The following is a 25,760-nucleotide window of genomic DNA, read 5'->3' on the forward strand; positions in this document are numbered from 1 at the left end:
TCTTTTGAACTTGAGTTCATGTAGCAGTGAAACCTGTTTGATCAAGTCAGTACAACAAAACTGAATTTGTAGTGGTATAACCATGTGAAACACTGGTAATACGTACATTTTTATATCCAGAAACCAGCTTCAGCAGTACAACAGAAAAGGATTACAGAGGACACAAAATGTTACATTGTCTTGTATTGCTGTGCAAGCTGAGGAAATTACATTTTTATCAAAATTATGTTCGGAAATCATGCTCTCGTTGAGGTAGAACAACCACGTCCACCGCCAGATACTGTGACTACTCAGTTGGCTATTTTCTTGAAGTCCCTGCTATAACTATAAAAAAGGAGCAGACCCCAAATGCATATTTGATTTCTTTGTGGTTCTTACCCCATTCTGCTGTGAGGCCAAACAGTTGGATCAAAGTACCAATCAGTCCCCAAAAACAAATGGTAGTTTGATGTATCGTCATTCCAAGCAGTGGGAGCGAAGTTAGCCATCTCTTGATTAACATCGTATCCTAAAAAAACATAGAAAAATCAAATGACATAAGCATTTGTACACTTTCGACTGTGCAGATAATTAGGATAATAAGTCAATTCAGTAACCATTCTCACCAATGAAAGGCGCTATCGACTGGTGCTCCTCCAATGAACCTCCACTGCTAGGGGTGTATTCATTTAACACCGATGTAATAGAATGACCTGAAGGGGAGATTGCGTTAGTGTTAGTTCCCCATTGAATCTGCCGGAGGACAGGACAAGAATCAGGTACTATATCACGAGAAGTCTCTTGATATGAATTATTCCTTGAAGCTTTGGATGTTTGTGAACCATAAAGTATGGCGTCCAATAGACCATTGTTTCGGGGTGAGAGGCTGCACGAATTAGTATACTCATTTGGAGGAGTCTGAATCAAAGTATTGAAGGACTCAAGTGAAGGAATTGAGGAAGGTGAATCCCAACTTTCCATCGGAGTTTGGATTGAAGGGAGCTCCATTGTATACTCCCAGCTAGGTACTGAAGAAGAGGCGTTGCCATTTAAAGGGGCATGGTTAACAGGAATGTCAACTGAAAATGATGGGTGGTGATAAGATGTCAGACTATGAGTATACGATGAAGCAAGCCCCAAGGATTGAGTAAACAGAGAACCATTATTTTGATATTGATGGTGAGCTTGAGAAAGATCAACATTTAGATCAGAGAACCAAAATTCTGATTCCCGTATACGCTTGGATGGATGAACTGTTGAGCGGACAGAACGAATATTCCAGGAAGAATTGAAACCCTGATCCAGTAAGCTAGTTGCAGGAATATCAAGAAAGCTACTAGAACCAATATTAAGAAGCCCCGGAGAATAAAACTGCTGACTAAGTTCAAAATTTTTGAATTCCACAGTGGGAATCTCAAAATTGTTAATAGGCAAGAGTGCAGGATTTGAATTTGCAGAGGAGGATGTGGCCAGCTCTTTATTTTGTTTGTCCTCACTAAATTCCTGGAAAAAAACACCTGGAGGGTCCATAAGTTTTTCTGCACGCCGTTGTCTCTTTAGTCTGGTGTTCCAGAAGTTCTTTATATCATTGTCTGTGCGGCCAGGGAACTGAAAAGGTAGAAGGTCCATGGAAAAATAAGTTAATAGCCATTAATCAACTTTGAAGAAATGTGTCATATGGCACCAACCACTCAAGTTGAGAGAGTTTACACAAAATCAGTATTAGAAAATGAAAGCTATAAAACTAAGTCCTTTGAAAGAAAGAGGAGAGTCCACATTTTTAGTACACGAAAAAGTGATATCCAAATATGCTTTGCATATGAGTTTCGCCACAAATAAGAGCATCATCTTTTACTGCATAACATATACAGCAATAATTCAATTAAAGCAACATCCAGATGAAGAAAAGGACAGAGAGAATCATCACTAGCGTCTAGCAGATAGAGGTAGCACTCCATAATTTCATTCCCCATTCATTTGAATCAGAACATGTTCCGGTCCTCGCGAAGGGAGAACTAACAACCAAGCAACCAAGCAACAAATAGGTCTTGATCCAAACTATTCACAGTCCGCTATGTGAATCCACTATATAAAAAAATATAAAATAGATGAATCCTCCATATCTGGTAGATTTGGATCCCTCTAATTCCAATAATGACAAGAAATTCGTCTTTTAAGGAAAATTAAGATTTGACTAAAACTAGTATAGTTCTCTAAATCTCATAGTTACTCCTACCTGAACTTAATGCAAGTGTAACAATAACTAAACCACTTTTTGATAAGGTTGTATGAACCTGCCAACCACAACTAATATTACATATAAGTATGTTGAGGCTAAAATTTAGAGGCAGACCTACGTTCGGACATAAAGGGACATAAGGGTGCACTGATTCACCAGCTTCTGCTATGTTTCGGTGCAAATGTACAGAATTTTGAAGAAAGATATATAATTAAACTAAAGTGGCTAGATGGAGTGGATAGAAAGTGAACCAAAGGAGAAAGCACAATGGCCAAAGGATTCAACAGTACATAGCAGTTCATTACAAAATCCTATTAGATGATGATTGAGTAGGAAAAAACCTCAGATATGAGAACTTGGTTAGGAAATAGGAGCAGGAGGGCTTTCAGTATGGTGGGCGGTGGTTGTCTCTTTTCCTTAGCATGGGGTGTAAGAAAGACTAATGGAAGGCTGTTTTTAAAAAAATGATGGTGCAAGATCTAAATCAAATGGAGACCAGGATCATGCCATTTGGAGAGTCACAACTTCTCAGCTAAATTTATAGGCACACAGAATTCAGATTCCCAATACAACCCAGTGGACTATCTATCCAGACTAGCTTCGAAAAGCACATCTTTGTAGTCTCCCTCCTAGTAGAGAAGACTTGGGAAAAAATAAATTGATTGTTAAGAAGACTTAAATTGTTTAACCAGCCAGCACTCATGCATACAAATATGAAATATCATCGAGCATCACCAATTATAAATTGAAGAAAAAAGACAGCCCTATAACTAACAACAGAAGGGAAACAAAAGATAGAAGCTTAGATAGCATAGTCACAACCAGGAGTACCCAGAAAAGAAAATATCATCTAATCCAAAAAGCATGCATTATTTGTATAATCATTAGATAAACATAAGGAAGCAGCTCTAATCACTTCTTCCAAGAAAGTTCAGAAAAAATACACACACACATTTGCATATATAAACACACACTCTGGCGGCTGTGACCCTTTATGTTGTAGTGTAAACTCAAACCGACCAAACTGAACCAAACCAAACAAATCAAAGCCAAAAAGTAAAAAACTAGTGTAATCTCACAAGTGGGGTGTGGGGAGTATTTTGAGAAACAGCATACTGAGAATACCAAACCATTTTTTTTCAAAGCCGACCCCTACTTTTGACCAAGAAAATGACACTAAAGTCTATATACATGAATCTGTATACAGTAACCAAGTAGGGAGTTAGAGCAAGAATTAAATGGTAATAAGAGAAAATGGTACATTTTTGTTTACCAAAACTGTATATCGAACTGTAACCAATATCCCCAGGAATAGTTGAGATTTATATCACATAGCATTCTTAGCTTTTAATCATCCCATATAGTTTGTCTGTAACAATAAGGTAGCTTCTGGAAAAAAAAATGAGACGTGATGCATACCTCGGCAGCCATTCGTGCCCATTTGTTTCCTATTTTACCATGCATTTCAATTATGAGTTCCTCTTCCTCCGGAGTGAAAGCACCTTTCTTTAAATCTGGTTTTAGGTGATTTGCCCACCGCAAACGGCAACTTTTCCCACAACGAGGAAGTCCTGTTCGCCTGTGGACAGAACTCCAATTCCCCTCCCCGTATTTTGTGACGTAATCAATTAACATCGCATCTTCTGCTTTAGTCCAAGGACCTTTTTTAAGTGGGACACCTTCTCCTATATTTCCTCCAACACTAGCTGCTTCAACAGATGTTGAATCTATGCCAACTTCTGAAGTCATCCTGTCAACACATTCAGTTGTCATACCCATGTCTAAAATTGTTGAACACTTATAGTATGTAAGGTCCAATGAAAGGGGATATAAAATTGTTAATTACGACGTCAAGGCTGTAATAAAAATAACGTGCCAAATTTCGTGACCTCATTCATGAGTATGAAAAAGCTAGTTGAGCATCCAATCAGAAGTGGGCGACAATAACGAAATAGTCAACTTTGAGAGGAAAGATTTAGAACAGATATTTGGAGAACGACAAAAAGGAAAAGATAATTAACGATAACGATGAAAATGGATAACTTATTCCGAAATTAGCAGACACGGATAAACCAAACTTTTGAAAACCTATAAGCACACCTTATCTCATCTAACACTTATGTAAGACGACAACAAGCTCTTGGGAATAAAACAAGGAACGTAGACCAAAATGATTATCTCAAATTTGCAAGGAAAACCTCATTGGTCGAGAGTCGAGACCCATATACAACAACGGAAATGATATCTAACTACTACCATCAAGCAAGTAAACATACTTTTAAACCTCATAGCAGTTGAAAAAGAAAATGCAATATTTCAACCTCAAAATCAACATCTGACGAACTCAAGTGATTTTTTTTTTAAGGAACACAACTCTAATAGGGGATTCTTCCATTAAGCAATTGTTGTTTCCACTATCCAATTTCCATGTAAGCAACACTAAGATCCGTTTGGTCATGAGAGTTATTCACTTTTTTGGGGAATAGTTTTCACTTTATTTCAAAATCAGAGTTCGGTTATAAAATTTCCAAATCCAACTTAGAGTTTGGATTCCAAATTTGTAGTAGTGCTCCAAACCTTCTTTCCCACTCCATCTTCATAAATTCCAAATATAGTGTTCTTTCCTTTGCAAAAAATATAACCAAACACAACTCTATCCTCAACTCCAACTTCATAAATTCCAACAACAACAACAACATACCCAATGTACTCCCACAAGTGGGGTCTAGGTGGTAGAGTGTACCAGACCTTACCCCTACCTCGTAGAGATAGAGAGGTTGTATCCAATAGACCCTCAGCTTAAATAAAGGAGCATGCCAAATAATTTGGAAAGAGACAATGCATGATCAAATTACATGAGGCCAAAAGTAATCCAGTGTGATCCCACAAGTGGGGTCTGGGGAGGGTAGAGTGTAAGCACACCTTACCCCTACCTCGTAAAGGTAGAGAGGTTGTGTCAGCTTAGTTAAAGCTTTCCAAACAGTTTGAAAAGGGGATACAACTTCATACATTCCAAATAAAGGGAAAAGTATTTTGAATCCATGGCCAAACGCCTACTAAGAAATGCAAAAAAGTGCAGATTTAACATGAATTTACAAAGCAAAACCTCAAACTCAGCTTCAAATGGTTTGGTATCAAATCTAACACCAAAAAAACACAATGCCTCAGCTTAATTCAAAGCTCATGTTAGAAACTCTGAGTTATACCAACAAGGAACAACATAAATCTTAAATAAAATGCTATAAACACAACAAGCTGAATCTAAAATTTAAAGAAACTGAGCTTCCATTAAACTTTAATCACAACCTCAATTGAGCATTTTATGTTTTTACCTGAATGACAACAGCTGAAGAAGTTGCCGACAGTGTCTTGGACCAAACCACTGGTGATCAGTTCCTTCAAAAAAAAAGAAAATACAAACACCAACAAACTAAATAGTTGAAAACACCAAGAATTAAATCGAATCGAACCAAGAAAATGCTTGAAACCACATATTCACAAAGAAGAAAAGAATCGCACAACTACAACTTCAACACCCACAAGAAAACCCATACAAATATGACCTAACTTCTCTAGAACCTTCACTTTTTTGAAGGGTTAAAAACACAGCAAAAAAGGGAAAGAGCACAAAGCTACAACGTGAAACCAAGAAAATGCTCAACTAAAAAACAAAGAGTAAAAGAGAGAAGAAGAGAAATTTAAAGAAAAAAATTTCTTGAGACTAATATATGTCAGCTGATTTATTTTTTTGAAACTGGTAACATTAATACACAACCTGAATTTACAAAGCAAAACCTCAAAACTCAGCTTCAAAATGGTTTGGTATCAAATCTAACGCACAAAAACAATACACACACAATGCCTCAGCTTAACTCAAAGCTCAAGATGGAAATTCTCAGTTATACCAGCAAGGAACAACATAAATCTTAAAAAAATTGCTAAAAACACAACATGAATTTACAAAGAAAAATCTCAAAACTCAGCTTCAAAATGGTTTGGTATCAAATTGAACAGCTAAAAAGCACAATGCCTCAGCTTAATTCAAAGCTCAAGATGGAAAGCCTAAGTTATATCAACAAAGGATCAACATAAATCTTAAAGAAAATGCTAAAAACACAACATGTTTTTTTTTGAAACTGGTAACATTAAAACACAACATGAATTTACAAAGCAAAACCTCAAAACTCAGCTTCAAAATGGTTTGGTATCAAATCTAACACCAAAAAAAAAAACATAATGCCTCAGCTTAACTCAAAGCTCAAGATGGAAAATCTCAGTTATACCAACAAGGAACAAAATAAATCTTAAAGAAAATGCTAAAAACAAAACATGAATTTACAAAGAAAAACCTTAAAACTCAGCTTCAAAATGGTTTGGCATCAAATTTAACACCCAAAAAACACAATGCCTCAGCTTATTCAAAGCTCAAGATGGAAAACGTCAGTTATACCAACAAAGGAACAACATAAATCTTAAAGAAAATGCTTAAAACGCAACATGATTTTTTTTTGAAACTGGTAACATTAAAACACAACCTGAATTTACAAAGCAAAGCCTCAAAACTCAGCTTCAAAGTGGTTTGATATCAAATCTAACACCAAAAAAACATAATGCCTCAGCTTAATTCAAAGCTCAAGATAGAAAACCTCAGTTATACCAACAAAGGAACAACATAAATCTTAAAGAAAATTGTAAAAACACAACATGAATTTACAAAGCGAAACCTCAAAACTCAGCTTCAAAATGGTTTGGTATCAAATCTAACACCAAAAAACCACAATGCCTCAGCTTAATTCAAAGCTCAAGATGCAAAACCTCAGTTATACCAACAAAGGAACAACATAAATCTTAAAGAAAATTGTAAAAACACAACATGAATTTACAAAGAGAAACCTCAAAACTCAGCTTCAAAATGGTTTGGTATCAAATCTAACACCAAAAAACCACAATGCCTCAGCTTAATTCAAAGCTCAAGATGCAAAACCTCAGTTATACCAACAAAGGAACAACATAAATCTTAAAGAAAATGCTAAAAAAACAACATGATTTTTTTGTTTTGAAACTGGTAACATTAACACAAAACATGCATTTACAAAGAAAAACCTTAAAACTCAGCTTCAAAATGGCTTGATATCAAATCTAACACCAAAAACACACAATGCCTCAGCTTAATTCAAAGCTCAAGATGGAAAACCTCAGTTATGCAACAAAGGAACAACATAAATCATAAAGAAAATGCTATAAAAACAACAAGCTGAATCCAAAATTCAAAGAAACTGAGCTTCCACAAAACTTTAATCATAACCCCAATTGAGGATTTTTAGGTTTTTACCTGAATGACAACAGCTGAAGAAGCTGCTGGTGATCAAAAAACAAGAAAACACAAACACCCAAAAGCTAAATAATTGAAAAAAGTAAAAATTCAATCAAATTGAACCAAGAAAATGCTTAAAACCCCAAATTCACAAAGAAGAAAAGAACCCCACTACTACAACTTCAAAGAAAAACCCAATACATATATAGGCAAAACTTGTCTAGAACCTTCACCTTTTTGAACAGAAAACAAGGGAAAGCACACAATGTGAAATCAAGAAAATGGTGTACTATAAAAACAAAAGCACAAAACTTGTTTTTTGAAACTAATATGTGTTAGCTCACAGCTGAATTCAAGAACTTGTAAAACAAGAAGACAAGGGAAAATGAGTATAGAAGAGAGAAAGTAACAGTTACAACTAAAAAGCTTACAGCTTTTTGTTTGTTTGTTTTTCTCTCATTCGGTGCCCATTGATCCCAATACCGCCGTCTACAACTCATTGCTTCCAAATCAACAAGTAGCCTCAGTCACTCCACAGGCTCCTTTGCAAAATGATCATGTTTGGACGTGGTTCAAACAACTTCTTTTTTGGGGGGTTTGCGGGGTTGGGAGTGGGGTTTTTGTTTTAACCTTCGGTGTTAAAACATTTCTTAAGACTACTTTGTACTCAGAAAACTCGAACTCAAGATCTCTAAAGATTAATATTGATGGTTCAAAGTACTTTAGAATATATTTTTGAGTAGTTTTAATATTTTTAGTTTGTGAAAAGTGAGGATTTTTTATATAAATAATCCGTTAGAATTTATTATTTGTATTTTTTTAGTTGAGATATACAAATTAAATTTTATTTTAATCAGAATTGAGAATTATAAAAAAAAATCTCTCTAACCGGCCTAGCCTAACCAACAGTTATAAGCTAGCAAGAAAAAGAGATTTTTGAACTGTGTTCAATGACATCAGATATGGCAATAAGTGTTTATAAAGAGATTTTGCATGTTTTATAAATTTGTTATATATGGTTATACACACATTATACATTAATTATATATATATATATATATATATATATTATGCATCTATCAATTAGTGACTATTTTGGTAAATTTTTGAATTTAGTTAAGCAGGAACTCACATATGGAATGTAGCTTTACTATTATTGATCTATTTCGTAGAGCTCGATGTAATTTTTTGAGGTGTAATTTCTATTGCCTTTATTTTTTTGATTTTTAGTGTATACTGCATCTTTTTATATTGCATCTACGATTTGATGAGAATTTTTTAATAGTTTTGATTGAATTTTATTTTATTTTCATGGTTCCCTAAATCAAACAAATAAAGTTTATTAAAATATTTTGATGATAATTAAGCTAGAGTTTGATCATGGATTTAGTTGACATTTGTAAAAATAGAAAAGTTTTTGAAGTGGTGTTGAAATATAGTTTTTTGAAATTTAAACATTTTATTTGGACATATATTTTACTTGAATTTTTTTTGAAATTTTGTGAGTGGAAGTGAAATTTCCCCAAAAAACTAACTTTTAACCAATTTTTGGAACTTATATCATTCAAAAAAAAGTGAGCTATAATTATTATAATTATGTAATAGATATTCAGAATGTTTGCTTATAAGACTATCTTAGTAAATTAATTGTCTATAATAGGACTATCTTATTAACTAAATTAGTAGCCCATTCTTTTGGTATATTTAGTGATCAATGATTTGTAAGTACACTTGATTAATTAAACTAATTGTAGTAAATTGTGAACTCCACAATAATGAGACTTTAATTCAGAAATAACCTTTTATGACATAAGAACAAAACTACGTTTGAAATAAAAGTAAATAAAATTTAAAAAACAAAGGAATTTGACTTTTTAAATATAAATTCAACTAGTAAATTATTCAATTTAAAGTTAAAACATTTTGCTCTATCATAATCCAATAATAGTAAATACAATAATACATTGAAATTAATGGTAAAATACAAATGAATATCCTTTTTTGAAATGTTGTGAAGGAGAATAAACATTTAGATAAATCATAGGATTTACGTGATTTAGAGTATGCCATTTGGTTAAGCAATAGTTACTTAAAAAGGTATTGCAACAGATGATTTGTTTAAATTAAAAAGGAAAGTTTAATTTAAGTTGTTATCTTAATTAGTGTTATTTTTTTTATCATTAATGTCTTTGTTGTGGATGAAAGTGAATTGGGATTTATGATTCCTAATATTGTTCACCATCTTGAATTATAGACAATTACAACTGAGACTGATTCTAATAATATTTCAATGAAAATTGTGATTTTGAGGAGTTAAAGACATTTCTTTTATAAAAAAAAAAAGGAGATATTTCTTATAAGTTGATTCATTACAGAAAAATTTATACGGGGATGAATTTCATATATCTCTGAATCTAAAAAAATAATTAATTTGTATTGCTTAGCCAATTGTTATGGTTTATTACCAAAAAAAAGTGGCAATAAGAAGCTTAGATATGTTTGTTAGGTTTCAAATCCCTTTTAAGACAATTTTTAACTAGAAAAGAGCTACTAGCCATCATACAGGCCAAAGTTTATTGGGTTTACCCTTTCTTTTTCGTATTATTTATTTTTATATTTTTCTTTGATGATTTGTTGTATCTCTTTTATGTCTGTGTTGTGAAACTAACTTGATAGTTTTAAGGTTTGGACACTAGCATGAACGTTGATGTTTGTCTATGGTCTATAAGAAGAAGGCTAGTTCGTGAACCTCTAATAGGGAATCATTTTGCTAATGTAGATAGAGATATACCCTTTAGTCTTGCTTAGTTGAACACAAAATATATATATAAATGAACTTTATTACTATCTTACGATCATAGAGATATATTATGCATTAGAGATAGTCGAGTAGGCTTAGAGTTATCAACAAGATGCTCAATAAGTAATATAAACCTGCAACTGGTAACTCAAAAAAATCAATTGGTGTGACGATCAAAAGAATCAATTAGATTGTTAGTAGCTGTAACCCTAGATCTTTTTCATCTCATCGGTAACATAAAAATCCGCTCTTTCTTGGCTGAAGTTTATTACTTATTTTCTTTTATTTTTAGTAGTTGATAATTATATCTTTAGATTTTATCGCTTGAATAAATAATTATGATCAGTTTAGTTTAATAAATAGTTAATCACAAGTCCATGTGAATATGATATCCGACTCTGAATTCACTAAATTTTTTCTAAAGAATTTGCCATGATATACCTGATCCATGCATAATATCAATACTATATAACACGTATACTTGCATGTACGTTTGGGAGCATTTGATGTCATTATATATAAAAAGTGATGAATAACAAAAATAAATGAAATATATGTGTAAATATATTAATTTAAAATAAATATAGAAACTCAAGACATCAAATTCTAAACTCGTTTATGTGTGAAGGTCATATGACATCTTAACTAAAATTCATTGGCACCACCTAACAATTGTGGTGTAGTGAATGGGGTTGTGCATAATCTTTTCTGAATTAATGGTTTTGAATTTAAATTTTGGATATGAAAAAAATTTTAGTAAGGAGATGTCTTGAATCAAAGGCGGACCTACGTGGGTGCCAAAGAAATCCGAACCCCTCGACAAAAAATTACATAGTATATATAGGATGGATTTTCTATATATTAAAACAGAGAATTTCACAATTTGACTCAATAATAACAAATCAATTATACCAATCATCTCAGCTAAATAAGGAGGAAATTATGTCACTTTTAAAATTATTTTACGGCCTCATAACTCAGAATCAATATATATGTAATGTAATAGAGATGAATGAAATGCAAATGCATATGCACTAGCAAATAACTTGCATACACCCGTTTTAAGAATCATGTTCACATAAACACAAAATTCATCAATCAAAAAGATAATCCTCATTTTACTCATAATGTGGCATCGGTCCTCAAGGATAAGTCATCTCATTATTATAGGTAGGGCTGTACAGGGCAAACCGATAAACCGCACCAAACCGACAAACCGAACCAAACCGGAAAAAAAAAACCGACTAGTGATTTGGTTTGACTTGGTTTGGTGTTTGGAAAAAAAAACCCGACCATTATAGGGTTGGTTTGGTTTTAACTAAAAAAAGTCAAACCAAACCCAAACCGATCCGATTATAGATATACTACTTTTAAATTATGTTATACATAAAAATATTTATTAAAATATAATTTATAAATATTTTTTTAAATTTTTTCATAATTTTTATTTTCTTTCTTATATTTAGATTTGGACTTGAGAAGCCCATCTAAATAATATACAAAGAAAGCCATCTTATAAAGTTATATTATAAAGTTAAAACTTCAAACAATGTTCTTCCTCCATCTTATATGTTGATATTTTGTACTAGAACTCTTTTTAAGAAGCACTGCTCTGTATTTTTTATTAGATATTATGAAAAACCCGAGAAAACTGAAAAACCCGAAAAACCCGAGAAAAATTAATATCGAAAAACTCGACTTTATTGGTTTGGTTTGGTTTATAGATTTAATAACCCGACATAAATGGTTTGGTTTGGTTTGTAAAAAATCCAAACCAACCCGGTCCATGTACACCCCTAATTATAGGACTCCTATTATCCCTTGCCCTTAATTTAGCTAATTCATACTATAAGGAGTCGTTTGATAGGGTGTATAAAAATAGTGTTGAATATATATATTAGTAATGCTAACATTAGTAATATTTGTATTAGTTATGTTGAGATTATTTCTTATGCAATGTTTGATTTATTGTATTAAAGATAACATGAATTAAATAATTTCTAAAAATAATAGTATTTGCTTACAAAAATACCCTCTACAAATATGGTGGAAAGGATGTCGAAAGGGTTTTGAGGGGCAATTGTGTCTTTAATTATGCTAATGCGTACATTAAATTCCTTTGCAATATTTACATGGATTTTCATGTATTAGTATATGCATATTTTAATATCAAATAGAGTGTATAACTATTGCTCGTATTAGGTATTTATAGATTGAAAAAGTGTACCAAACAAGGTATAAACTAAAAATACACAAAGCTAATGAATGCATTATTTTTTTCTAATGTACTCTATCAAACGACCCCTAACACTTCATAAAGAGTCAAAGAAAGTCTCTACTTATTTTATTCGGAGCTCAAATAGACAAACAATGAACTTGCCCTTCTGCAACACCTCATAACGATACCAATTTGGTCAAATATGTAACCTACATGAGTGAAATTTTAGCTTTTTAAAAAAATTAAATTTGTCCATGGTCAAAATTTGACTGAGAAGACCTTGGATCGGTGATTTAATGATTCTAACAGGTCCGAAACGTATTTTATGATCAATTTTCATATTTGATTTGTATCCGCGAGATTCTAAATGAACTTTAAGGGGTAATTCAAAGTTTTGGCTATTGGTGATGGTGGTGCAGTAGGAAGGGACCGCAATCGTGAAGGATGCAAAATGTTGGTCCTTGTGTTCTCGAAGAGCGACATACGTGGGTTGGGTCAGGCTGTGCTTCACATTCTCTATTGGATCATCGTGCTTCAGAGGGTTGGGCCAGGACGGTTTGTCGTGTTCATGACGAATAAATGATAAATAACAGTGTTAAATTTTCTTACTCGATTTCAAAGTTCTATTTTTGATTTTGGGATCTAGGAGACTCGATTTTGGCAATTTTTGAGGCATTAGGTTCATTTCTTATGTGGAGTAAGTTACTAACCTTGAATTCACTATTTCACTGATATTTTATCGTTAATTTCCTGATTTAATCCCTTAAACTGATTTGAAATAGGGGGTTTAGACTTGACAAATGGTATTCTTCGAGTTTGGGGTTGATTAAAGACCCGTTTTAACTAATTTTTGGCGTGTGAATTTTTCACCTTATGAAAAAATCAATTCTGAAATAAAAATTCAGATTTAACCTCGAAGGCTCGGAATTGACTCTTTGACTCAATTTTTTAATCGAACTTTTCTATGAGCAATATGGGTGTCTATTTATTTTAATTAAATAATTAATTTTAAGAGTAAATAAAAAAAATCAATTAATTGACAAGTATTTTAGATCGATAGTTTTAGTAATGTTGATAATTAATACGAAAGAGAGGGAGTAAGATATATTTTTTCTTCCATATTATTTTTGTACAGATATTTTAAATAGGGACAAAAGTTAAATAGTGGCACAAAATAAATGTCAGCTGGTACTAGCACCTAATCTCTCAAATTCACCAAATTTATCTGTCCCCAAAATTCAAATCCCTAAAATTCAAAGCAAATAGCGAAGCCATTGTTCTTCTTCCTCTCTTTATTATAGGTATCTCTCTCTATTCACTTCTTGGTTTCTATTTTTTCGGCAATTTATATTACCTTTTGATCCATTTTTGTGTTGTTGTTGTTGTTGTTATATTTTTGTCTTATTTAGATCGGTTTATATACCCCCTTTTCCCACAAAAGAAAAAAAATGAAAACTTTTTGCTTTTGGGGGTTTTAGGAGTTAATTTTCTCTGTTGGGGGTTCTTGTTTCTGCACTGTTTAGGGTGTTCTATTGTATTCTTGAATTTTAGATTACCTTTTTTGTCTTGTTTTGGTGGTTACGAGGAGAGGTAGAGGTAGGTTGAAGAAGTACTGGGGAGGGGTATGAAGGTGAGGATTAGGGTAGAATGTTAATAGGTAGTTGAGCTGTGACTCACTTTTTGATGGGCTAAGGCTTGATGGGAGCCTGGGAGCACCATGTCTGTCGTAGTATTAGCCTTATACATGTATTTTCTTTTCCGTTACTGCATTATTTCACTGTTGTTATTGTTTCTTTTCTTTGAATGCTCCATATTGATTTTATTAATTGACATGTTTTCTTTACTGTTGTATTCCCTTTCCCATAAATACTTTGATTTGCTGCACTTGAGACGAGGGTCTTCTGAAAACGGTCTCTCTACCTCCACGAGGTAGGGTTAAGGTGTGCATACACTTTAATCCCACAAGTGGGGTATTACATTGGGTATGTTATTGTTGTTTTGTGGTTTTTGTTTTTGGGGTGTGATTAGTTTGCTTTTTATTTTTGCAAGGAATATTGGTTTGTACAAGTTTTGCTGATTCTTGAAATTTCTTGTAGGCTCTTCTGTTAAATATTTAGGGTTAGGGGAACCAATTTTATGGAATTTGAATGCCAAAGAGGTACTAAGATTGGTTTGGAAGATTGTTCTATAGATTGTGTAGACTACCCCTGCAGAGGAAAAGCTGATCCTAGTTTTATAGAACCTTCAAAGAACCCAAAGAGTTTCATATTTGACTCAGAGAAGCAAAAATCATTGTGGAGATTGAATGGCAAAGGGGACAGTTTGATTTTGAAATGCGAGGAGTCGGTCGCTGTTAATGAGGTCCTGCCTGATTGTCGGTCTATTACTGACCTTCCTCCAGCATTGATCTCAGAAATACTTAATTGCTTAGAACCGAAGGAGCTTGGTGTTGTTTCGTGTGTGAATGCATCATTGTATCGCCTTGCTTCGGAGCACCATGTGTGGAAGGAGTTCTATTGTGAAAGGTGGGGGCAGCCAATATTGTTGGCACCTTTTGGCTCAGAGCATGCAGATGAGAAGTCGTGGAAGGAGCTTTTCGTGGAGAGGGAGTTCCGTAGTAAAACATTCATGGGACGCTATAGTATTGATACTTTGTATGGTCATACTGAGGCTGTTAGAACTGTTTCCGTTTTATCTTCAAAGAAACTTCTGTTTACTTCAGGGTATGATCAGATAGTGCGAATGTGGGACATGGAAGAAGGTTTATCTATTGCATCATCTCGCCCTCTTGGCTGCACTATTCGGGCAGTTGCGGCTGATTCGAGGCTCTTAATAGCAGGGGGTACAGATGGATTCATACATGGTTGGAGAGCAGAGGATGGAAATCCACATCTATTTGATCTTACATCACCTCAGAACCAGAACATGGAATTCAGAGTTTGGGAACATGAAGGACCAATAACATGTCTTGCATTGGATTTGAATAAGATGTACAGTGGTTCTTGGGACATGACTATTCGTGTTTGGGATCGATCTTCCTTTGAATGTCTGAAAGTTCTAATGCACAATGACTGGGTTTGGAGCCTTGCTCCCCATGATACAACAGTGGCGAGCGCTGCAGGCTCAGATCTTTATGTCTGGGACACCAATATTGGGTCAAAACTTGCTATTGTCACCAATGTTCATGCTGGTAATGCTTTTTCCTTGGCGCGAAGTCACACAGGGAAGCTCCTATTTACTGGAGGGGAAGATGGAGCTATACACATGTTCGAGTTAAGTAGAAATGTTAAGTTTCATCTCAGGCGTGTGGCGACATGGATTCCTCACTCGGGTGCTGTTTATTCTCTTGCATTTGAGTTCCCTTGGCTTGTTTCAGTTTCCAGTGATGGAAAACTCTCACTTATTGATGTGAGAAAGCTGTTGAGGACGAAGCGGAGTTATGTGATGGAGAAGCCTTCGAAGGTTGACAATAGGGCTAGAAATGTAGAGCCACCTCAAAGAATGTTACATGGATTTGGGAGCAATCTGTTTGCTGTGGATGTTGGTCTTGATCGTATTATATGTGCTGGAGAAGAAGGCGTTGTTAGAATCTGGAACTTCTCAGAAGCTTTGGAGGTTGAGCAGAGAGTTCGAGCATTAAGAGGACTAAGGTTAGAGAACCGAATGAGGAGGCGTAAACTTCAGTCTGAAATGACTGGTAAAGGTAGTCGCGCTGATCAGTGCTCCGTTGCTGCTAAGAAGAATCAATTGAATGGTGATAGGAACAGCTGGCGCAACAGGCGTAGGGTGACTGGGAAGCTGAAGGCCTAGAAATTATTGCAGTTTGTCAATATCTCCTAAATATGCTTTGCTCATAAGCTAATCATATGCAAAAGGCATATCATAATGTCTAAGTAGCTTCTGTAGTTTTACCTGTTTCTCATTTACATTGGAATTCAAATTGAAGGAACAACCTGTTCCCTCTGACAACCCTTTCCTTATTTGGTTGATTTCTTGGTGTCTTATGTCACTGACAAGGGCTTACTGGTGTTAATTCTTGATACATTCAGAATGCAAAAATGTTTCTTTTCTGATATGATCAACCTCTATTCCTATTTTTAGTTCATGCTGGCAATTAAAAATGGTTCGGTTTTGGTTTATATGAATTCTCACTTACCATGTTTTTCTGTTTAAGCTCAACGTATTGGCGAAAGGAGAATAGAGAGGGGTCTTGAAATAGTTTGTTTTTGTCACTGTCGGAATTAAGCTTATCATTTTACACTTAACAATGGCATACTCTTATAACTATGCAAGTATGGTGACTTATTTAAGATCACAAGTTTTAAGGTACGTTTGGTATGTATCAAAAGTTTGGTAAAGGAAAAGGGAAATAGAAATACAAAATGTATGGTCTTTGTTATGGGGGAAAAACAGGTGGTTCACATAAATTTTGCTTCCAAAGCCTACATTAAAATCCCTTCCAAAAAGAATAAGATAACAGCAATTACAATAAGTAATATGTGATTGTAGAATAATAAAACAAAAATTGAAATAAGATGCAAACAATGTGAATGCTCCGGATACGATATCCTTATTTTTAAAAATAAGATACTTTGGTACGCAAAATATATCACGTTCAAATAGGATTTATAGAAGGGTCTATGCAATTTATCTTGACACAAACATTAATGACTTATTTTACTACTTGAGCATGCGACCAAAAGACAATGACAATGCATTTTTCACCTATGAATCTCTTGCGTCCTTAGCTCCTCCCGGGCTATAGGCCATATCGAAACAATTTTACCGTTAATACAATGCTCCCCTCGTTGTTTCATACATTAATGCCAATTCCTATTCGATATTATGTGGACCTCAATTACTTTACATATTCAGTGTAATTTCATGTATGGACTTTCTTCCTACCTTGTAAAAAGGACATAACAAATAGTACAAAAAATATAACATGACATTTAGAAAATAAGCAACAATATATAATAATAATTAAAATCAAAGCATAAGAAATAACGAGGAGTAACAAAAATCGAATGCAAGTAACCACGAAAAAAGTACTACTACTACTAATATAGTAATATGAATGGTGAAACAAGTACAGTGCACCAAAATATCACCAAACCTATTTGTCCAAAAGTGAGATAACCCTCAACTTAAATTTAAAACGTCTGACTGAAATAAAAAAACACTTTATTAAATTTATACTATGACAAATCACCAAAAAAAAAAGAGGATAATTAACAACCATAAATGAATATCAATTTTCTTTTATTACAAATACAAAGTGGGAAAAAGCTGAATAAGTAGTACTTTTCCAAGAAACTGGGAGGACGAAAGGAACCAAGAAAAAAAAATTGGGTTCAGAATGTGGTACTTAGAAGGCAAAAGTTGGGTTCTTGGAACAATTTGGTATGTGGGTTTGTTCTTAATGATGGATATATGTAGGGGAAATGATGAATTGTTGGTGTTTACAAATGGTACTTCTTGGTGGCCATCATCAGTTACATCCATGTACATTTTGGGTGATTCTTCTGTTGATTGTGGGGATAACACTCCTTTTTACCCTATTTTGCACCAAAATCTATCTTTAAACCCTTGTAATGGCTCGGATCAAACCCTTCTCCCTCAGATTCTAGGTACTCTCTTTCTCTCTCTCTGTTGTTGCCTTTCTTTATCTATTTGGTGTATGTATTGTTATTCTATGTGATTCTTTTTGGGATTGTGCAGCTATGGTGATGAGAATTTCAAGAAATGATTGAACTTTCAGTGTTTTCTTTTCTGGTTCTTCATTGTGTGTGTGTGTGTGTTGTGTGTGGTGGGGGGTGGGAGGAGCGAAGTGGGAGCAAGGGGGTTCATCCAAACCCCTTGTGGCGAAAAATTACACTGTATATTCAAGGTTAAAGTAATTTTTCTATATATAGTAGATGTTGAATTCCATTGGCTTCTTCGTTGTTTATGAAAATCCTGGCCCTGCTACTGGGGGGTTTAGCTTTACTGTTATTTCTTGAAATGAGTATGCCATATGTGTAAATTTGGCGTTTTTGTTATGCCTATGGAAGTAGCAGAAATGCTGGGAAGTATTTTTTCTGTTTTAAGGCGTTTTCCTTGCTTTCCCAATGCTATGTAATTTCCCTGTTATTTGCTATGTCCTCGTTACTTCTATATTTTCATTTTGAAACTGCTTTGATCGAGTTGAGGTTTTTTTGGAAGGTCTGCATACAATATACCCTCCCTTGACGGCTAGACCCCCACCTATGGGATTACATTGGGTATGTTATTGTTGTTTTAAGGCGTTTGGACATGATTTGGTTGATATTTGAAAAAAAGTAGCATTTGGAGTCGAAGTTTTAAAAAGGGTATTTAGAAGTTGAAGTTGTGTGTTTGTACATGAAAACAACGTTGAGGTTTCATGAGAAAAAACTTAAAACGAACTTGAAAACTCCTAAAAACATGTGTTTCAACTTTCAAACTTCAAATTCTGTATTTCAAGTTTGAAGTTGAAGTAATGACTCAATTTGATAAACAAAGAGTTATTTGAAACAATCTCCAAATATATTACTTCAAATATTGGAACCAAAATGTGTGATCAAACGAGTATGGCCATAGGTCAATTTGATAAACAAACAGTTATATGTCTTTTCCTATATGAGGCTTAGGTTGAATTGGTTACTTCTCTCCTGGTTTGAGAAGAATGTCATTTCCAAGAAATGTGCTTCTCTATGATATATTGGAACTTTTGTGATGCATTATAATAAGGTCACATAGAAATGCTCCAGTTTGAAAGCCTTTGATATATTGAGTTATCTTGGTATCATACTTAGTCTGGCTTAAAACCGCGGAAGTTTGATGAAAATGAACTTGGTTGCTGCAGCTAAGAAGATGGGCTTGAATTATGTCAAACCATTCTACAGCCAGAATGGATCAATGGAGGATCTTCTAAACGGAGTGAATTTTGGTGCTGCACAAGCGACCATCATGTACCCCAGAAGTCGAAGCTACCAGTCCCTCAACCAACAACTACGCCAAGCATTTGAGACCATACAGTTACTGCAGCTTCAGCTAGGCCAAGATACTGCAAAAAGTCTAATTGAATCCTCCCTTTTCTACCTGTCATTCGGGAAAGATGATTTGATCAACTACTTGGTTGATGATGAATCTGCAACAAGTCCTGGATACAGTGGCCTAAATTTCACCCATATTTTGGTTGACCAGATGATAAATGTCATTGAGAACCTTTATAATGCAAATGTTAGAAAGATTGTATGCATGGGCGTACTGCCTTTGGGATGTTCACCGAGTGTAATGAGCATAAGGTACAATTCAAGCATTGGCGATAAATTGGGCTGTGAGAACGATGTCAACTTGCTAGTTTTGGAATACAATACAAGGCTAGAGCAGAGGATTGTTGACCTTAGCATCAAAATGCGAGGTGCCCAAGTCATATTCTGTGATACCTATCGAGCAATGATGGAATTCATTTTTCATCCTCAATCATATGGTATGATCAATGCTTCATACACTTTGCGAAATTTTTTTTTTTTTTGATAATTTGCTTAGCCATTGAAGTAGTACAAGATATACCGCTTTCTGCATATAATGTTTTGATGGTTGCTACATCTCTATTTGCATCTCATTGATTGGACTCATTGTTGATGATCTTCATTTACTTGATCATACCAATCTAAAGCACCTTGTAATCTGGATTATTTGGAAATGCCTCAAATTTGATAGAACATTGTTTCTATAATGATGGTTATGTTATTTGAAGTGTTAGACTACTCTCTCATTGCATATTGGCGGATATCTTTACCTTTGCCTACAACATATCCACTGTGATCCCACAAGTGGGGTCTGGGGTGGCCTATATCTTTAGATAGTTCATTTTTTTGCCTTCTTCACTCAAAAGAGGCAAAAATTTTTGTAAGGATTTTCACATTATGTTATTCTACATACGATTTGGAATTTCATCACACATCGATATTCCACATACAATTTGGTTGTTCCACTATGCCTTGTTAACTTCATTAATAATTTCACATCTCTATCTTTGTGCTTTTGTGTAGTCCTTTTTCCGTTTGTTTTTCTTTTTTTCTCTCGATACCATCCTTTCGTCAAGGTGTGTGATCCTAAACAGATAAAGAAAGAAACATCTTAGTTCTGATTTTGCTTGTTCAAAATTTGGAAGAAAAAAATTCGCGTTTTCAGTTTTCTTGTTGTACTAAATATACTCAAATCTCTAGTTGTTCTGATTTTTCATAATACAAATCTCACCCTGCTGTGATAATCTTTGCAGGGTTTGAGGATGCAAAGAATGCTTGCTGTGGGGCAGGCGAATATGGCGGGACAAAAGGCTGCCTTTCACCTGATATGGCGTGCCCTCGAGCTTCAAATCATGTATGGTGGGATTTATACAATCCTACTGAAGCTGTGAATATCTTGCTAGCTAACTCAGCATGGTCTGGCGATCCGTTGCCTTCCATTTGTCGTCCGATCACTTTCAAGGCATTGGGATCCTCTTCATCCTAACTAAAAATCACAAGTTCAGTGCCTAGTTAGCACTGTTTCTTTCTCATTCTTGAGAGTTTCCAGTGTGTATTGTGTAGTATATTACTTGTACTTAGAAATCTTTTTGGTTCAAGACTTTGAGGGGGGGGGGGGGGAGATGGGGGTAGGAGCACCACACTTTTTATTAGGTTTAAAGTAGATGAAAATGAGTTTTGTGCATTACTTTGTACTCAGCAATATGATGAATGATGAGAAGCAAACTTAGGTTGGGAAAATGTACATAATTAAATTTTCAGTTTGATCTCTCTCTATATTAGAAATAGCATTTACTGATCACTTTTCGGTCGTTCTTTTGAAAGATAGTCACGGTTTGGAGTTTCAAATTCAACAAGAGTTTCACAATGACAATATCTTGAAGTTTTACTTGTAGAATTTGAAACTCCATATCAGTGATTATTTTTTTGCAAAGTGGCTATTTGTGACTATATATAAAAGGTATCTAGGTAAACTTGTAAGTGGGTTTGGTCAAATTATAATTTATAAGCACCCTTTGACTCATTCTAGTTTGGACTGAAAGTAAAAACCCCCACAACCTCAAAAGTCAAAACCAAGCATGTGAGCTCGTTTAGTTGTGACATAGGCAAAGAACACTCAAGTAAAATTTTGGATACGACACTAAATTCATTTCTCTCAGTCTTATGAGGAGAAAAACACGTGATTCGAGAAAAAAAATCTACGCTTCATCAAATATATTTTATAAAATGTTATTTTAAAAAGTTTTATTGAGACTAGACTCAAGACTCACCCTAGGGTGAGTTACTTGCAAGACGCTTTGAGGCACACATGAAAGGCTCTTATCTCACTAAACTTATGCTCTAATTAGCGCTCAACTAAAGCGTACCAAAGCATGCTCATCGCCTAGTACTAGACCAACAGGTTCTACACAAATCATGTGTTAAATTTTCTAATTAACGTTAAATTGACCTCAACTTCTCATAATCTTCTTTATCTATCTAGAATATGATGCTTAATGCGATTTGAATTTTATCGTCCTAATTTATTTAGTACTAATAAATTTTACATTCACTGTATTAAAAATGAGATATACAATATACGAAATAATATATATGATTTTAAATTGAATGAACATCTATTTTCAGTTTCAATCATGTAAATAACTTTACGTAGCCTTATATTAAATATGTGTTTTTGGTCTTATTATACAAAATATATATATATATATAAATTATTTATGAAAGTATATCATGGTCAAATATCAAGTTACAATATATACTTAACTTTAACGATTGATAATTCGATAAATTTTGAAAATCACAAGCATAAAAATGAAAAGTATTTGTACCATCACTTTAACTAACTAAAGGTTCAATATACTCAATATATTATAATAATCAAAATCAAAACTTACTAATATTTGATGGATCAAAAATGATAGTATATCTTTTAAAAAAAACTCATATGGACATATTTGTCTATTTTTTCCCCACAATTTCCCACTTTTTCAACCAACACTAGGGGTGTACATATACCGGGTTGGTTCGGATTTTTTACAAACCAAACCAAACCATTTGTGTCGGGTTATTAAATCTATAAACCAAACCAAACCAATAAAAGTCGGGTTTTTCAATATCAATTTTTCTCGGGTTTTTCGGGTTTTTTCGGGTTTTTCGGGTTTCTCGGTTTTTTTTGGGATTTTCGGATTTTTCATAGTATCTAATAAAAAGCATAGAGCAGTGCTTCTTAAAAAGAGTTCTAGTACAAAATATCAACATATAAGATGGACGCAGAACACTGTTTGAAGTTTTAACTTTATAAGATGGTTTTTTTTTGTATATTATTTAGATGGGCTTCTCAAGTCCAAATATAAATGTAAGAAAGAAAACAAAAATTATAAAAAAAATTATAAAAAAAATTATAAAAAAAATTAAAAAACATTTATAAATTATATTTTAATAAATATTTTTATGTATAACATAATTTAAAAGTAGTATATCTATAATCGGGTCGGTTTGGGTTCGGTTTGACTTTTTTTAGTTAAAACCAAACCAACCCTATAATGGTCGGGTTTTTTTTTCATACACCAAACCAAGTCAAACCAAACCACTAGTCGGGTTTTTTTTCCGGTTTGGTTTGGTTTGTCGGTTTGGTGCGGTTTATCGGTTTGCCCTGTACAGCCCTAACCAACACAATTAAATGCTTCCACATTCTTAGTTCAAAATAACTCCTTTTTATTTAATTATATATAAACAAGAAAAAAACATTCATGTGACCATATTTTCTTTACATAAAAGAAGAAAGAAAGAACAACTCATTGTTTTCTCATCTTCCCAACCTTTTTCATCCAACAAAATTAAATGCTTCCACATTCTATAGTCTTTCTTTTTATATGCTTTTTTTATTAATTAAAGATTTCAAAGGGATTGTTTATATTTCCCCGTCTTAAAATAAGTGTCATTTTATTAAAAAAATCAGATTTAATATGCTGTTTATTAAACTATTCTTATTAAATAAATGCCTCTTGAAAATTGATAATTAAGAAAATAGAATATAAGGGTATAGTTGAATCAACATACTAATTTTTGTCTTAAATTTTTTAAATAATATTTATTTTGGAATAATTCTTTTCCGCTTAGATGACATTTATTTTAAAATGGACAGAGTAATTCTTTATAAAAGATATATATACACTCACTTCCAGCTTGCAATAACTTGTGAGATTAAAACCTTGTGGACCATTCACAGATAATTTTACATGGGGCCAATAATAAATGACTATTTCTTTTATAAGCAAAATACTTATACAATTGACAAATAATAGTTTTTGATTGGATGATAATTAAATATTCTTTTGTTTTTAATAGACGCTTTAGACTCGAACCTTGAATATAGAGTCGTCTTTTTTAGAGACTACTTGATAGACCCCTATAATGTGAGATTTTTTAGTGTGAAAATGAATTTAATTAGTCGGAACCGAATACGAGTATCTCGAGAAAAAACAAAATAAATATCTATAGAATTGACAAACACATTAAATAATTTGAAAATTAGAAGTGTTTTTTTCCCTCAATAATTTGCATTTTCAATTATTGATGTCACCTAGATAATTATTAATTAACTACTAGTACTAGAGCTTTTAAATCACGAGCTTTCTTAAAATTAAAGATTCAAAGTAAAACCAAATTACTAAAAATACACTTAAATTATCCAGCTAATGATCATGCTGGTGAATTAATTGTTTTTCTTTCATCCAACTGTAGTTTTTCACCCAAGTGAGATGAATTTAAATGGAAAGATATGATCAACGAGAATATTATATAATTTACAGAAAAGAGTTAAAATTACTTTTTAATTATTCGAAATAGAGCACATATACCTTTAAATTATATTCTGGCTCAAAAATATCCTTCACGTCATACTATTGGCTCAAAAATATTCTTCACGCCATACTATTGACTCACTTCTACCCCTCTGTTTGACGGAATGAAATGTGGCATCTTATGTGTATTAATTTACGCCACATAAGATCTCCATATAAGCACCCCACCACACCCCATCAATTAAAAGACCCAAACTCATTCTTGACTCCAGTAGTTATGGTCTCCTTGACTCCCGTAGTTATGGCTGCCACAAATAATTTGCAGCAGTTTTTAAGCAACTCCCGTAACAATTTGCGGCAGTCAGATACCCCTGCTTGTTGGCTTGGCTTTAGGAAGAACACTTCAGCTACTTCCCAAGCATCTATTGATCACGTTGAACGTACGATTATGTTGCTCTGCAACTCACTCTAGGCGCGACCGCACCCATCTTCTTCCTAGAACAGCACCTGCTTGATTAGGTAGCATATTTGCTTAATTGTCATTTTAAAAAATTAAATCTATCACCCTTTATTAGCTATGTCTACCGAATGAAAACTATATTTTAGAAAATTAAATAGCCAATTAATAGTTTGCTTAAAAATTGATGTAAATTAATTGTGGCAGCCATAACTACGGGAGTCAAGGAAACCATAACTACGAGAGTCAAGGATGAATTTGAGTCTTTTAATGGGTGGATTTGAGTCTTTTAATTGATGGGGTGGGGTGCTTTTGTGGAGATCTTATGTGACGTAAATTAATACACATGGGATGCCACATTTCATTCTGTCAAATGGAGGGGTAGAAGTGAGCAATAATATATGACGTGAGGTGTACTATACTATTATACATTTATCAAATGAAAAAAGTAATCCTCACATATGTACATTCACCCCTGTCAGAAGTGACAATAAAAGTGAAAGGGGTTTGATAGACAAAAAAGTAGAATAACCTCTTTAGAACCTGGCGTTCTTCGAACGTGGATTCACGTAGAATATCGTGCTACCATGCAAACCTTAATATATAGGAGAAATATGAAGTTCAAACTGAAAAAGCAAGCTCTTCTATTTTGGTTCATAGTTTCTTTTGGCTATATAAACAAGATCTCTCTTATGGTACGTATTAAAACACGTATTTTATACACACACAATATTGCTCGTGACAATTATAACTGGAACGACGTTTCCAAAAAATCTCCACAACTCGTTTTCTGTGTTTGCTACGAATTGATTGGACAAAAATCGCCATAATTCTGGTGCGGGGCAAAAATTGACCAAGAAATCCAACTTCTTTTTTTATATATATATTTCCCCTTTGATGTCCGCAATCCGTGAAGC

General features: G+C 33.7%; 3 protein-coding genes across 5 annotated transcripts; 2 read left to right on the top strand and 1 right to left on the bottom strand.

Annotated features, from left to right (window-relative positions):
- Nucleotides 1–87: 87 nt before the first annotated feature.
- On the bottom strand, nucleotides 88–8,159 carry LOC129904652 (transcription factor GAMYB-like). Of its 2 annotated transcripts, XM_055980229.1 has the most exons (5): nucleotides 7,964–8,159; nucleotides 5,551–5,614; nucleotides 3,638–3,968; nucleotides 606–1,587; nucleotides 88–508 (listed from the first exon to the last, which is right to left on the bottom strand). In XM_055980229.1, exons 3-5 carry the CDS (start codon nucleotides 3,965–3,967, stop codon nucleotides 375–377), a joined length of 1,446 nt encoding a protein of 481 aa, XP_055836204.1. In that variant the 5' UTR covers nucleotide 3,968; nucleotides 5,551–5,614; nucleotides 7,964–8,159; the 3' UTR covers nucleotides 88–374. The 2 variants fall into 2 exon arrangements, with proteins under 2 accessions (XP_055836204.1, XP_055836203.1); XM_055980228.1 differs by lacking the exons at nucleotides 5,551–5,614; nucleotides 7,964–8,159 and having other exon boundaries at nucleotides 3,638–3,997.
- A 5,559-nt stretch (nucleotides 8,160–13,718) lies between these two features.
- Nucleotides 13,719–16,625, top strand: LOC129902973 (F-box/WD-40 repeat-containing protein At5g21040-like). 2 transcript variants are annotated; one of them, XM_055978443.1, is made up of 2 exons: nucleotides 13,719–13,851; nucleotides 14,647–16,625. In XM_055978443.1, exon 2 carries the CDS (start codon nucleotides 14,687–14,689, stop codon nucleotides 16,358–16,360), a length of 1,674 nt encoding a protein of 557 aa, XP_055834418.1. In that variant the 5' UTR covers nucleotides 13,719–13,851; nucleotides 14,647–14,686; the 3' UTR covers nucleotides 16,361–16,625. The 2 variants fall into 2 exon arrangements, with proteins under 2 accessions (XP_055834418.1, XP_055834417.1); XM_055978442.1 differs by lacking the exon at nucleotides 13,719–13,851 and adding an exon at nucleotides 13,901–14,532.
- Nucleotides 16,626–17,659: 1,034 nt separating this feature from the next.
- On the top strand, nucleotides 17,660–21,352 carry LOC129902831 (GDSL esterase/lipase 7-like). Its single transcript, XM_055978252.1, has 3 exons — nucleotides 17,660–18,180; nucleotides 19,416–20,042; nucleotides 20,838–21,352. The coding sequence occupies exons 1-3, from the start codon at nucleotides 17,910–17,912 to the stop codon at nucleotides 21,068–21,070; spliced, it is 1,131 nt and encodes a 376-aa protein (XP_055834227.1). The 5' UTR covers nucleotides 17,660–17,909; the 3' UTR covers nucleotides 21,071–21,352.
- Nucleotides 21,353–25,760: the final 4,408 nt, after the last annotated feature.

This window comes from Solanum dulcamara, chromosome 9 (genome assembly GCF_947179165.1).
Source record: "Solanum dulcamara chromosome 9, daSolDulc1.2, whole genome shotgun sequence".
Lineage (NCBI taxonomy): Eukaryota > Viridiplantae > Streptophyta > Magnoliopsida > Solanales > Solanaceae > Solanum > Solanum dulcamara.

What these genes read in the sequence shown, in the direction of transcription:
- LOC129902831 (XM_055978252.1), top strand. Translation starts at nt 17,910, where the DNA reads ATGTGGTACTTAGAAGGCAAAAGTTGGGTTCTTGGAACAATTTGGTAT. An exon ending in CCTTCTCCCTCAGATTCTAG is followed by an intron (nt 18,181 to 19,415) that starts GTACTCTCTTTC and finishes TGGTTGCTGCAG; the next exon opens with CTAAGAAGATGGGCTTGAAT. An exon ending in TTTTCATCCTCAATCATATG is followed by an intron (nt 20,043 to 20,837) that starts GTATGATCAATG and finishes TAATCTTTGCAG; the next exon opens with GGTTTGAGGATGCAAAGAAT.
- LOC129902973 (XM_055978443.1), top strand. Translation starts at nt 14,687, where the DNA reads ATGGAATTTGAATGCCAAAGAGGTACTAAGATTGGTTTGGAAGATTGT.
- LOC129904652 (XM_055980228.1), bottom strand. Translation starts at nt 3,997, where the DNA reads ATGGGTATGACAACTGAATGTGTTGACAGGATGACTTCAGAAGTTGGC. An exon ending in GGGCACGAATGGCTGCCGAG is followed by an intron (nt 1,588 to 3,637) that starts GTATGCATCACG and finishes CTACCTTTTCAG; the next exon opens with TTCCCTGGCCGCACAGACAA. An exon ending in GTCGATAGCGCCTTTCATTG is followed by an intron (nt 509 to 605) that starts GTGAGAATGGTT and finishes ATGTTTTTTTAG; the next exon opens with GATACGATGTTAATCAAGAG.